Source organism: Sycon ciliatum, chromosome 1 (genome assembly GCF_964019385.1).
Source record: "Sycon ciliatum chromosome 1, ocSycCili1.1, whole genome shotgun sequence".
NCBI classification, from domain to species: domain Eukaryota; kingdom Metazoa; phylum Porifera; class Calcarea; order Leucosolenida; family Sycettidae; genus Sycon; species Sycon ciliatum.
The window spans coordinates 50,399,731-50,412,741 of NC_088643.1; the positions used below are offsets into that span (position 1 = coordinate 50,399,731).

The 13,011-nt window shown below is 46.3% G+C and overlaps 2 protein-coding genes across 2 annotated transcripts; one reads left to right on the forward strand and one right to left on the reverse strand.

The window, feature by feature from the left end:
- Positions 1-102: 102 nt before the first annotated feature.
- Positions 103-4,787, reverse strand: LOC135830900 (N-acetylglucosamine-1-phosphodiester alpha-N-acetylglucosaminidase-like). The gene is made up of 6 exons (XM_065343118.1): positions 4,396-4,787; positions 3,503-3,636; positions 2,591-2,727; positions 1,547-1,667; positions 1,219-1,305; positions 103-504 (listed from the first exon to the last, which is right to left on the reverse strand). Exons 1-6 carry the CDS (start codon positions 4,658-4,660, stop codon positions 379-381), a joined length of 870 nt encoding a protein of 289 aa, XP_065199190.1. The 5' UTR covers positions 4,661-4,787; the 3' UTR covers positions 103-378.
- Positions 4,788-5,018: 231 nt separating this feature from the next.
- On the forward strand, positions 5,019-13,011 carry LOC135830899 (uncharacterized). The gene is made up of 9 exons (XM_065343117.1): positions 5,019-5,369; positions 6,933-6,992; positions 8,172-8,379; positions 9,053-9,092; positions 9,542-9,640; positions 10,361-10,430; positions 10,561-10,607; positions 11,141-11,199; positions 12,301-13,011. The coding sequence occupies exons 1-9, from the start codon at positions 5,099-5,101 to the stop codon at positions 12,356-12,358; spliced, it is 912 nt and encodes a 303-aa protein (XP_065199189.1). The 5' UTR covers positions 5,019-5,098; the 3' UTR covers positions 12,359-13,011.

Below are 13,011 nucleotides of genomic sequence, written 5' to 3' on the forward strand. Positions count from 1 at the left end.
ACAGATTTTATGTGGTATAGATGCTGGCATAACGGTTTTTGCCTAGGTACGCGTCTATAGTTTTGAAATGGACTGTAGTGGCACTGCCACGAAATAATACAATTTTGTAGCTGTTGAAAAGTCACTTTTGAAATAAGTTTAGAATAACGTCCATGACCAGCATGGGTATGATTATAATGATAACGTAAGACAGTAAGTAGTGCGCTTGACAAACAAAGCAGCAGCAGCAGAAAGGAGCACAGTTTGGAAACTGGCTCTGTAATCCTCAGGGCAAGGGATAATCGTTCATTTTCAGATTTCAGACTCCGATGGTGTACTTCAAGTACTAGCAATCAGTTCACGGCGTGATCGACTTCAAGCAGCCTGCCATCTACATGTCTACTTGATGCAAACAATGGAGGTGACGGCTCGTTCGCACTTCACAGGAGTATCACTGCATGTTGGATAGTCTATGATGCCATCACTGGCCGACCAGCTTACACTGCTACCACCGCCGTCCAAGTTCTAGCAACGACAACAAGAATCCACAAACACGCCAGTCAGAGATGGGAAAAGAAAGTTAAAAAAGAACGCATATTTCTGTTGAAAATACCGTCTCCGTGAGAGGAGACAGCATGGCCTTGAACTAGTACTAGCGGATTCGGCAATTAGGAAATATTTCACACCACCAATGTAGCAATGATTCCTTCCAACCTGCAAGAAAGTACGACTACCTGCTTGATACACAGTATTTCGGGAAATTCACCCCTCGCCAGTGAGCTCAAGTGTTGGGAGCAACCAGTCATAACTATCGCCGAAGTTGCTACCACTACGTATATTGTACTCTACAGTCAGACGTTGCTTTTTACTGGACAAGTTTGTTCTCCATCGTGAAGATACCCAGATACGTGAGGAACCAGATAGCCAAAAAACACGTTGCACTGCTCTCCAAGTGTTTACTGTCAATCTGCGCGAGCCCATGGTGCACCGGTTGGCAAGAGAACCGGGTAAAAGAGGACCGGAAGAGTGAAGACAGACGCCAAGCATGAGGTGATGTCATGCGTCTTCAATACATGGCTCAATGGAGATAACGTTATATAGTGGAACTCACAAAAGCCATACTCTGATAAGACCTACTCGTTGAAGTACCGATATTGTCCACGGCACGGGTGTATTGATCAATGCTGAAGTAAAGAGTGGGTAGAGACACTTTTAAAAGCGAGAGCCCGCCAAACTCACCATTGCCTGCGTCGCGTTTAGTGATGTGAAGCATTCTGCAAACTCATACAGGTCAACTCCCTTTTTCTCGTCTTCAATACCATCCACCTGTTCAGAGACAAAATACCAAGAAACATGAAGGGAAGCAAAAGGGTTGACCGCATAATCAGTGACCCACATCAAGCACAACATGGGCACTCGGCTCCTCATAATCGTTCAGACACACACGAGTGATGAAGGCGAAGTGTTCTTCATCTGACAATGGCTGAATGAACACGTCGAGCGAAGGGGCAAACTGTGGCACTACTGTATTGTAGAAGGAAGACTTCAGTACATTAGGTAAACTTACCTGTAGAACAACAAGTTGACCCGACGCGAGCACGCCCAGACCAGTACGCGGCGCTTTCTCAGTCACAAAACCGTCCTCAATGTGCTCCGTGACTCGGCTGACATTGACTATCGACTTGGATCTGGAGTTTGTGTGAAGTACAAAAGAACGGAACGACATAGGCTGAGCTGAGTAAGAGTATTATAGTGTACACAACTACTTCAGTACAAGGAGAACCAATCGGTCAAGATAACAATCCATATACTAGTACAGCAACTGTGAATATACTAGATCACGTCTTCCTCTGAGAACATAGAAAATCACATGCCAGTACAGTACGGTAAAACCTGTCAAGGCAACCACTCTCATCAGGCAACCACTCTCATCAGGCAACCACTCTGATAAGGCAACCACTCTCATCAGGCAACCACTCTGATAAGGCAACCACTCTGATCAGGCAACCACTCTGATCAGGCAACCACTCTGATCAGGCAACCACTCTGATAAGGCAACCACTCTGATAAGGCAACCATCTGCCTCAGATGACCACTACAACTAGGACCAATGGGTGTTACCTCCAGGCAAATGACGCTGGACAAGGTGACCACCTGCATACAGCGACCACAGTTTTAAAGTCCTGCGAGGGCGCCTTAGACAGGTTTCACTCTACTAGTATAGACTCTATTGCAAGCACGCACGTTCAATAGAAGATGGACTGAAAATATCGGAATGGCACACACACCCCTGTTCCTATGTACATGTACTCTTTGTGAGAAAAAGCTAGAAGGAGCAAGTGAGGGGAGCAGTGAAACGGCAACCGGGCCACCTGCCGGACGTGAGTTCCGTGCGAGCTACATCGCCAAGGGTGGGGCAAGCATTTTAAAAGCTCTGCAAAGCTGCAAACAGTTGTCCAGGGTGATAGTGACGAATGTGGCAGCCACTACAGGTTGATAATGACGCATGCCGTGTGTTTACATCAATAACATGGTGCAGTACACGTACATGTAGACACATACACTGTGCCTGAAAAACACAGTAAGTTACCAGCCTTGTAGATCAACGTACTCACGCACTAGCCACCCAGCACCACTGATCAGTTCATCAAACGGGGGCAGTCGCTTTAGGGATGACACTTGAATGTATCCAATGAGAACCTGATTTCCGAGGAGACCGAACGTTACTCGTTCAAGATCACTGGACAGCTGACAAGCACAAGTACACACACACACACACACACACACACACACACACACACACACACACACACACACACACACACACCGAGCCACCACGTACGTATGGGTGTCCTGTGTCTGATGAAATTCTAGCCTGATCGTTCTTCGGCGCATGACAGTATAGTACAAGCATGTTAAATGCGTTATCCAGAGTACAGTATCCTGAAGTTTAGCTCTATATGACTATGAAGCATAGCAGTGTCTTACTGTGTTCAGCCTGTATTCCTGTGTGCAGCCTGTATTCCTGTGTTCAGCCTGTATTCCTGTGTTCAGCCTGTATTCCTGTGTTCAGCCTGTATTCCTGTGTTCAGCCTGTATTCCTGTGTCCAGTCTGTATTCCTGTGTGCATTGCATCGGTATTCATCATACAGTGTATGTTTGAGCCTGTTCCCACCAGCAAGACATGCATCGGCACCTGCCTTATACACGTAACGGTCCTGCTCAGTGCAACCTGATTTCATGAATGAGTGCGTAGGGTCCCGCACCAGTGCGCAGTAGTCCAGTGCTGGCAGATTTGGCAAGTGTGGTGCTGCATAGTGCCCAGTGCTAGTCGGCTCACTCTGTCTGGATTTCGCTAAGCAGTGCTGTGGCTATTGGTGCAGCTGTGTACAATGACTCTCAAGAGCACTTTTGTCCTGCCAAATCCCATACCAGTTACCGGCAGTACTATCGTATGCTTGTTTGTGTATCCGTGTGCTATGCTCGCAGCATTATATCCTCTACTCCATAGGCAGCTGCATACCTGTATTTCGTTCTTGTTGATCACCAGATTTCCCATACACTGACCGGTGTTCATGTCAAAGAAACCAGCATTTGTGGCGTAAGTACAGCCATTCTGCTTAGCAGTTAACGACGTTTTCACTCGATGACCACATCCTGGGGAGAAGCCAACGGTATAAATCACACGTACACGAGCACACACATGCGCACACATTCAGGGATGTTGGCCAAACAGTACATACATGTACTTGCACACATCTCAACAGCATTCGGGGACCATTCACACGTTCACGGAATGAGAATGCAAAAGCGCAAGCTCGGCGCACACAGTACTACTTCAGTATGTGTTGACACAAGGGACGAATGGTCGGCTCCAAAATTGCAGGCACCCAGTCGGAGGATGTGTGTGTGTGTGCGTGGGGGGGGGGGGGTCCAAATGAAGTCCACGGGCATTCCGCGGCGGGGATAAAGGCGTGGTTTCACACCTCATGTCATAATTCTTAGTCCCCTGATGAAGGCAATCCGTTCGGAAGACCCGATCCCATCCGAGCATGTGGAAAGTGAGCTACAATAGGAAGTAAACCAATTTCATCACAATGTATGTTTGCTTTCATCCCATGTGCTACACATGCACTAGCAGAATACTACCAATGAAATATACTAGTAGATGAAATCACATGGAAACGAGTTATGAGGTGTGTGAGAGCTAGGTCTCAGGTCGTCGAATGTCTCAGTAACATGTCAGTTTTGTGCCCTATTATCACACTTTCTGACTGCTTAATATCTTGTTACAGTCGTGGATAGTTGCTTCATAACTCGTTTCCATGTGATTTCTTCTATTTGAATCATAATAATTATTATTTATATTAGTATTATAGTAAATTGAGTCACAGGGTCGAGTTCTGCATGCCATACCTTCTGACGGCAGGGCAAAGTGAAAACGCGATGGGTCATCCACATAGGCTACATATCCAGTCACATGACGTGACGGGTTGCTCACCAAAAAACTTTTCTTTTCCCAATGAAAACTGCCAACTTCACGAAGTTGAACAGTGTCAAAATCATCTGGAAAGGAAGTATCCACTCGATCCCATTGCACACGAAGGCGTTCGCCGCCAGATACTTGAACACTTATCACAGAAATACAGAGCGCAATAAACCACTGCATTCGTCCTTCCATTATAGATATACACTGCTATTCGCAAGCAGTAAGAGTACACTTGCTAGCAACTCAACAAAGTGAAAGCCTGTCTGACAAACAGGAAAGTTACTTTTGCCCCACACATAAATACAATGTAATACACATGCACAGAGCTCTCAAACTACTTTTCAAAAATCGAACTCAGCTCAGGCAGTATTTTCAACGGGGATATCCCCTGTCGACATGTTTACTTGTTGACTTCGATGACGTAGAATCTATGAGAGACGTGGATGTCGCCAGCTGCTAGCTGCCTCACTCGACTCACCGTTCACAGGTTCACGCTCAACTCGACCTCTGCCCTCAACCACATGCACACATGCACAGCTTCACACATCCGTACCGTTCTTGTCTTTCCCATGATTCAGAGCATTTTTTCCAGAATTTCTTCTTCTCCCTTCACCTCATTTCTTTGCAGTCATGGATAGTTCCGAGCAGCAAGAAGTTACAGCCTCTAAGGTTGAAGAAATTGCAGATGACAGCTTGGCTTCAGCTGAGGAAATTGTACCCGAGGCTGTGGAAGAAAGTGAGCCCGTCGAAGAAGTGGTGCCTTCTACTGAAACAATTGTAGATGAAATTCAGGATACGAGTTCGAGTGCAGAACCTGTAGAACCTGAAAAACCGATCAGCACAAGCCCTGTAGAAGAGATTGTAGAAAAGCCCACTGAGACAACAGAAGCAGTCAGTGAAGGTGAGATCGCCGCGAGTGAAAGAACATTATCACATACTAGTAACCATCCCATAGTCTATTTTATTCTCTGCAAACTATTTATTTTCTAAATGCAGTTGGAAAATGTACTTCCGAAGCACAATCAGTTATGACTATTTCTATGTGTATGGTCATCACCTGCTTTACTCGGCTCGGAATTCATTTTTGAAACGCTTCTAAGACCTCCATTCTTGTCGGTATGCGGACATAAGACTTTCCGCTTTCAATGAAAATTTCAGGAAACATTTGAAAAATGCTAAAAGAGAGGAGAATTTATTGGTTCCGTAAAATTAGTCAATATTCACGGATGACTGCCGTGCTACACGTGGTCTGGCACACTTTTTTTGACCATGTTTCGCATCAGAGTGCATCTTCTCCCCTCCCCAAATGATTAAATTTTGTCGGGATTTTCTGGCATTGGGTGTAGTTGTAGTGCCGGTAGTAGTAGTAGTATTTTTGGCCACGCCGTAGGTGACATGGAATCACTATATCCATGTTTGATTGTTGGAGAACTTTCCATTTTTCAAGGTCAGCGTGGAGCTGAAAATGAATGGCCAGGTGCCATGCCACACATGTTGCCGTAAATTTCAACTTGATTTTTGTATTGTTTCCGAGAACACACCATGAGAGTATTCCGGATAGCAAGAGGAATACATTCAAATGATACATGCACTCTGATGTCAATATCATTCTCTTCATCATTATCATGGAGTCATAGCATCTGAGAGGATATGAAGTCATAAGTAAGTTGCCTGAAATGATGTCCGTTTTGACCCCAGATTTGGAAGTTCTATGTCAGTCCGTCGTCGCGATCGTGGCCTTGACCTGGTGACCCCAACACGGCCTAGACCAGCGATGCCATATTCGCATGCATAAATCGGCCCTGTCCCCGAGGACCACTGAACGGCCCGCCCTGGAGCAAAGCCCACGCCCTGGAGCAAAGCCCACATGTTTCATGTTCCCGTCGCCTGTGTTGTCTCCCTAGATGCCCCCCCCCCCCCCCCGATCAGGATTAGTGCACCAACATGCTGGAATTTCGTACTGGCTCCATGATGTGAATCACTCTCCGTATTTTTCAAAGATACAAGGAGAAGAAGCGTGCGTGTTCATGTTGTCTTCAATGCAATTGGACATTTGGGCATTTGGAAGGGTCCATTGGATGCAGGGTTTCGCGTGACTTGCATCACACCACACAATTGATCACTGTGCCAGAGTTGCTGAGCCTTGTATCCAGATGTGTGACGTCAACCTCGCTGACTACATAGACTTCGAATTTCACTTTGTTTATGCATGGTCCACTCAAGATACCGTGAAGGGACAGCTTGTCAGCAGGGTAGAAACTTCGCGAAAGGCAGCATTTCCATCAAGCTCTTGCAGGGAAAGAGGGGTGATTGATGCAGAGTTTTATTATGAGAAGAAGATGCTAGGTTCTTCAAGTCTGCGGGACACATGTGACTTGTGTTGTTTTGTGCTTTTTGCCGAAGAGTACAGTTGTGTGCATGTGTCTGTGTGTGCATTCATGCTTTTTTCTTGCTACATGCACAGCTGTTGCACAGCCATGCTGTGGCTCAGCAGAATCATCATGTCCCCTCATGCACCCTCAAGGTTGGTATTCAAGATTCAGGCTTGACGTTCCATGTCGTTGACTATGTAGGAGTGGGTGGCTACTGCTTGCTGTGTGTGTATGTGTGTGTGTGCGTGCGTGTGTGTGCGTGTGTGTGTGTGTGTGTGTGTGTGTGTGCACGGTTGAGGAGCGCTGGAGGACTGGCTGTGCATCGCTGTCCTGTGTCCACGGATGTCCCCACTGTATCCATTCGCCATGAATCTGACTCTTTGCGATGTGATGTTTGTCGCCGCTCTTTCCGCTCTCGTTCTGGTTTGAGCCGTCATCACTGTGACCGTGCGAAACGGATGTCACGTGCAGCCAGGAACAACTGCCGTCATGAATGCGAGCATTGCGAAAGACGGTTCTCAAGGCCACAGGACTTGCAACGCCATGCCAAATATTGTTGACTTTGCGATTTCTCTCTCTTCTCTTCTCTCTTCTTGTCGTTGTCTCCCGCTTCTGGGAGCGGCGTGGCCCGATAGGGTAGCTGTACATAGTAGTAGTAGTAGTAGTGTGCACGGTACCAAAAGTACAGTGCTGCTCGAAGAAATCCGATCAAGTGAGTCAGCTTTGCGCGGCCATGTATGCATGGACATCCCAGTGTTCGCAGGTCTGGAGCTGCGCAGCGTCCCGTGTGTGCTTGACTCACATGCGGTTGCATCTCATTGAGTGACACACTGTACTAGTATGCTGATAGCATACATAACTTGTCAATGCACCAGTGCTCGATGCGTAGTGGGACTGTTATTCAGTTTACTGTAGGCACTATAGATGTATATAGCTGGTAGTCAGTGTGCTGCTGTTTCTTAGTTCCTATAGTGTCAGTGGTCTCCTGGATGCTACATTGTACTTTTTTTTTAAGTAGTTCATGTGGATGTGAACATAGTGATGAGCAGCCGTTTTACATAATAATGCATTTTTTAATGTTGATACTCCTCTGAAGCAGACTCAATTTTCCAAGTCAGCAGTCGATTCCCTTAGTCCCCGCCATACCCTGTGTACCATGGTCGTGTGATTGTTTCCGTAAATACGGATACCTCCTTGTTAATAGTAATAGTAGACGATTATTGTTCCATGCCAGAGTTTGTGCAAGGAGGACCACACCGGTGTGTGTGCGTGTTTGGCACACTTTTGTTCATACAACTTGTGGTGCTGTTTTCTGTCCGTCTCTTCCTCAGTCCAATCACTGATCTTCTGGCGAAACCCCGTGTACTCTGCCGTGGTGCTGTGCGTGGCCGCAAGCCTGCTGCTCCTGCTGCGTAGCGCCACCACCTTCTCCATCATCAGCCTGTGGATGCTGTGTATGCTGCTGGTCTCGGTCAGCTACCGTGTTGTCGTTGCCACAGTTCTCACCTTTCAGAAGAGAGAGCTTGTCAACCCATTGGCGTAAGTCATGGCGCACTGGATGCGCTTGGTTGTGGTTAGAAGGGAAGGTATGGCACACTTCGTGTCAGTGGGCATTGAACTGCGTTATTTCAACTTGCATTTCTTACCAGAAGGCTCACCAGTCACGCTTTTCCGACTATTGTCCAAAATATCGGTGATCTTTTGTATTTTGACCATTAACGCGTGTTGTGTGTGTCGGGGGGGGGGGGGGCTAGTCTGTATAGATTTCAGAATCCAGATGGAGGAGAGGGATTTTCTTTTAAAGCACTGAACTCTATTTTAAACTGTTATGCATGTACACTCATACCTCGGTTATCCGGACCCCGAAGTCACGGGCACTTCGGTCTACCGGGCACTATTTGGGCGAGTTTCAGGGGAAATATTACTACTCTTTTGTCACTTTTCGTAGAAATATTGACGTCATATGCCATATCGATGGCCTTTTCCCCATCAAGATGTATATGATTCGGAGTTACGGACATTTCAAAGTTACGGGCAGTGCAAGGTCCCGGACTGCCCGGATAAACGAGGTATGAGTGTATGACAGTTGTCTTGTCGCCATGACCGTAAACAACATAGCCTGATCTCGCTCATCTAGGTCCACATCAGTCTCTCGCCCATTCTACTTCCCGTGTGCTCTTTTTTTTGCAATCGTTTGCTTCTACCGTTACAGTGTTTACCTCACCGGCGGATTCCCCGTTGAGCAGGATCAGGTACGTACAGTTCAGCCTTTCAAGTCTCGTGTGATGCGTCGCGGACAAGATGCCGATCTTGTCTGCGTGCTGCTGCTGGTCCTGCTCCTGCTGGATGCTGTTACAGCTGGTGATGTGATTTATAGGTTGTGGGCTCTGCAGATTCTCATTTTAAAACTGAAGAGTCTGAAGTATATGTACATGTATAGGATCATCTTACGATCATCTTGGTAGCTGCATGTTGCTGCAGCTGGTGTAGTGATTGGTGGTGTGTGGGCTCTGCAGATTCTTATTATTATTTTGAAGAATCTGAAGTACATGATGTATAGGATCATCTTAGGATCATGTTGACAACTAGATACTACGCCCTGGTGTGTTGCCTTTTGCTTTAATGGCGTTGGCTACTTTCAGTATTTCCTCTCGATTTATAGGAATGTTGTGCTTGATTTGTGCTCCATGCCTGTGTGTAGTTGGCTTCCGCTGGCAAGCTAGTTGTGACGTCCACTCTCAACTACTTTGACAACTTACGCCGTGGCCTTCTTGTGGAAGACGTCCGCTCGTCTGTGATGGTAAGGTATAGGGCTCAAACGGCTACGGTTTTTACCTTAACGGTTAACTGCTACGCTAACGGTCGGTGTATCGGTTATAACCTATAAGCTGCGGCAGTCTGGCGCGTAGCTAGTTTGAACAGTATTGTACAATATACTTGGTCAAAAATGTACTCTACAGACTTACTACTAAGTACTAATCCATGCAGCACATGTTGGCATGCTCATTCACGCCTATTCACAGACCAGAAGCATTAAAGATGGCATGAAATGATTCAAATTGTCATGGATGGTACTATGTAGTGTGCATGTATGCATGTGTACATGTACATTCACGATAGGTTGTAAAACTGCCAAAACTCGGTAAAAATTCGTACTTCGAAAACTCGAAAAAGTACCCGCGTAACCTTTACACAAACGGTTAACCTTTATCTTTTCAAAACCGGTCTTTAACCGGCTAATTGGACTAACTGTTTGAGCCCTACAGTAAGGTATCTATTGCTTTGGATCTATGGGCTGAGTGTTCGCAGCGTGTTCGAAGGCATTCATGTTTCCTGCGAAGACACTGCCTTTTCAAGTTTCCAAGTCTCTTTGGCGTTTGGAAAGTGTATCAATCATTGGTGACTAAGGGTGTGCTCTCGTTGTTGTTGTTGTTGTTGTTGGTGGTGGTGGTGGTGTTGGTGTTGGTGTTGGTGTTGGTGTTGTTGTTGTTGTTGTTGTTGTTCTTTCTTCTTTGTGTAGCTTTTCTTCAACTTGCTGGGCCTGTACCAGATGACATGCTGGTTGTCACCCTTGACAGCTGCAACCATCTGTAAGTACACACTCCTTATTGGAGAAGATTGACGATTGTAAGATTGTGCGTGCCCTTGTTTCGGTGGATAGCTTGGTGGTGACTGTATGTTAGAACTGTCTCTTGTATGTGTTCCTGTTGTGTTTTGCAGGCCTTGTCGGTTTCTTCGTCATCCCTCCACTCTATGAGAAGAACAAGGTAAGCTCCCTACGTGGAGTTTGTGCGACATGTAGGGGTAGTTGTAGTGTTGTAAGTTTGTGACTGACAAACCGTAAAAGTCCGTAAATAAGTACCTGCCCGAAAGAAATACCCCCTTCATTCTTTAGGCTCTGTCTGTTGAAGTCAAGTCAAGCCCGATGAACATACTGCCCGAAATAAGTACCGGTACGGTGCGCACATGCAGCATGTAGCATGTACATCGACATGAAAATGACTTCTCCACTACACACAAATCAGGTCCGAAAGTTAGTTCGTGCCCGAAAGTCAGTACCCGCCCGAAAGTTAGTACGGGTGTGGTCACTAAATTCGAAAGTATATACGTACTTATTTACGGTCTTTTACGGTATTGTTTGTATGGTGCACTGCAGTCTCTTCTCCACCTTTTATTATTCTACTGTGAAACATGCTTGATGTTAGAGCTCACAAATAGTTTTCAGCTGCTGTATTGTGCGTGGTTTTTTTTTTAATCTTCTCCTTCCCATAATTATGTTGTTTGTGAAATTTCAATGCAGGCACAAGTTGATCCCGTGTTAGCCAAGGCTAAGGTCCAGGTCCAGTCCATGTTGGCAAAGTAAGTTGTATAGTCTAACACAGTGCAGGGTTTTTGGCTTGTCCAGTGGTTGAGTTGCTGCACTGGAGCTACAGTATAGTGTTTGTGCAAGTGATACCTTTTCCCAGTAGGCGTGTGCGCGCGTTTACGGCATCTCCCATGCAGTGTTGCCAACCACCCGTATTTGTCCGTATTTTTACGGAAAAACGAAGTTTTGTCCGCAGTACGGATTTCAATCGAATATCCCGCAAACGATCATGTATATGATCGATTACTAAAACCATCGTGACTCCATCGTTTCTTGTGCTAATTCAACAATCGAAGGGTCTACGTTGTAACAAAAACTCCAAGCTGTCCAATGCAACAATCGCTGAAGCGTTACGATGTCGGACTCCAGAGATACCGTGCGCCGTGTTCAGGTATTCTTGCCTTGGCAAAATCAAATTTTTGATCGAACTCTTCGCCATTTTGGGGGGATTTCAGGTTGTGTCGGCCGTTGGGTGGTTCAATAGCCAATAGGTTCATCTTTCCAAGATTCCTTTTGAGTCTCTCTCTCGGGTCTCCCGGGGAGACCCACCTGACCAGTTTTGGCAGTGAGCAAGTACAGTATGTGTGTGTGTGTGTGCGTGTGTGTGTGTGCGTGTGTGTGTGTGCGTGTGTGTTGCAGTGCTGCCAACCGCCCGTTATTGTCCATGTTTTTATGGAAATTTGAAGTTGTGTCCGCAGTGTGTGAATGCATGAACTATCCCACTGAATGGAAACAGTATGGAACTTGAGAAAATTTGGTTGAATTATGTGTAATGCACCCTGTATATTGCAATGCAGCCAAGCTTGCATCATTGTTCATCAGCTGTAGAGGGGAAATACATAAGGGGGGGGGGGGGAGGAGGAGGGGGCTTCAAAGACCGTTACCAGGCTGGTAGGACATCCGCGGTCTGTGCATCCGTATGGGTACGATCACAAGCCGATATCAGGATCTAGAATCAGGCTAGAACATTCTTTGCACACCAATGTCCACCCTGCATGTTTTAGACTTCTTGTTAAAAGACACTGACACTCCTGACCGCTGTGTGTTGCTGCTGCTGCTGCTGTTTATCTGGCTACTACTGTATTGGACCACAGAGCAAGAGCGCTGCCCGTTGTTGGTCCTCTGCTTTTTGGCAAGCCAAAGACTGACTGATGCCCCACTGCTGGGTGATTGTGCACATTACCCCATGTGCCTTATGAGGATGCAACCGCTCTGTCGAAGCACACGGTTTGGTTATTTTTGATATCCGGTACTGGTATGTGTGCCTCCGCAGCGGTGATCTGATTCTGTATATCCTGAGTGCTTTCGTACTGAAGTATTTTTGCAGTAACAGCTAACCCCTATTTTACAAAGTTGTTTTTCGTTCTCTTATCGTTGTTTTTAATATCAGGGTTGTTCCCTTCACCTTTGAGGCACTGGTGTCTGTGCTGTTGCTCCGCTTGTACTCCTATGGTGTTTTCTGTGTTGGCTGCACGGATAATAGTTAGTACAAGCTCTGCCGGGCTATGTGCATCATACCTCGTACCGGTGTTCTCACTATGTGCAGCATGCGCCTGTCGTTGTTACTCGCCTGTTCCTGTGTTGTCTCCGTTCTGCGCGTTGTTCGCCTTTGGCCTCTACTAAGCCCAGCTATCTTGGTTGACCGACGCGAAGAAGATTATTTCCTTTTCCAAGTTTTTTTTTTACTTCGAAGTACGAAAGATCCTGAATACTATTCTCCCCGGGTTGCGAATATACTCTCTCAGAGCCATGCCCATCCAGTAAATGTACAGTTATTGTGAGGCTTCAACGTGATCACAACTGGA

Coding starts and splice junctions, on each gene's coding strand:
- LOC135830900 (XM_065343118.1), bottom strand. CDS start 4,660: ATGGAAGGACGAATGCAGTGGTTTATTGCGCTCTGTATTTCTGTGATA. Junction 3,637..4,395: donor CTTTGCCCTGCCGTCAGAAG/GTATGGCATGCA, acceptor GCTTCTCCCCAG/GATGTGGTCATCGAGTGAAA. Junction 1,306..1,546: donor GTCAACTTGTTGTTCTACAG/GTAAGTTTACCT, acceptor GTCTCTGAACAG/GTGGATGGTATTGAAGACGA.
- LOC135830899 (XM_065343117.1), top strand. CDS start 5,099: ATGGATAGTTCCGAGCAGCAAGAAGTTACAGCCTCTAAGGTTGAAGAA. Junction 6,993..8,171: donor TCCCCTCATGCACCCTCAAG/GTTGGTATTCAA, acceptor TCTCTTCCTCAG/TCCAATCACTGATCTTCTGG. Junction 8,380..9,052: donor GAGCTTGTCAACCCATTGGC/GTAAGTCATGGC, acceptor CTACCGTTACAG/TGTTTACCTCACCGGCGGAT.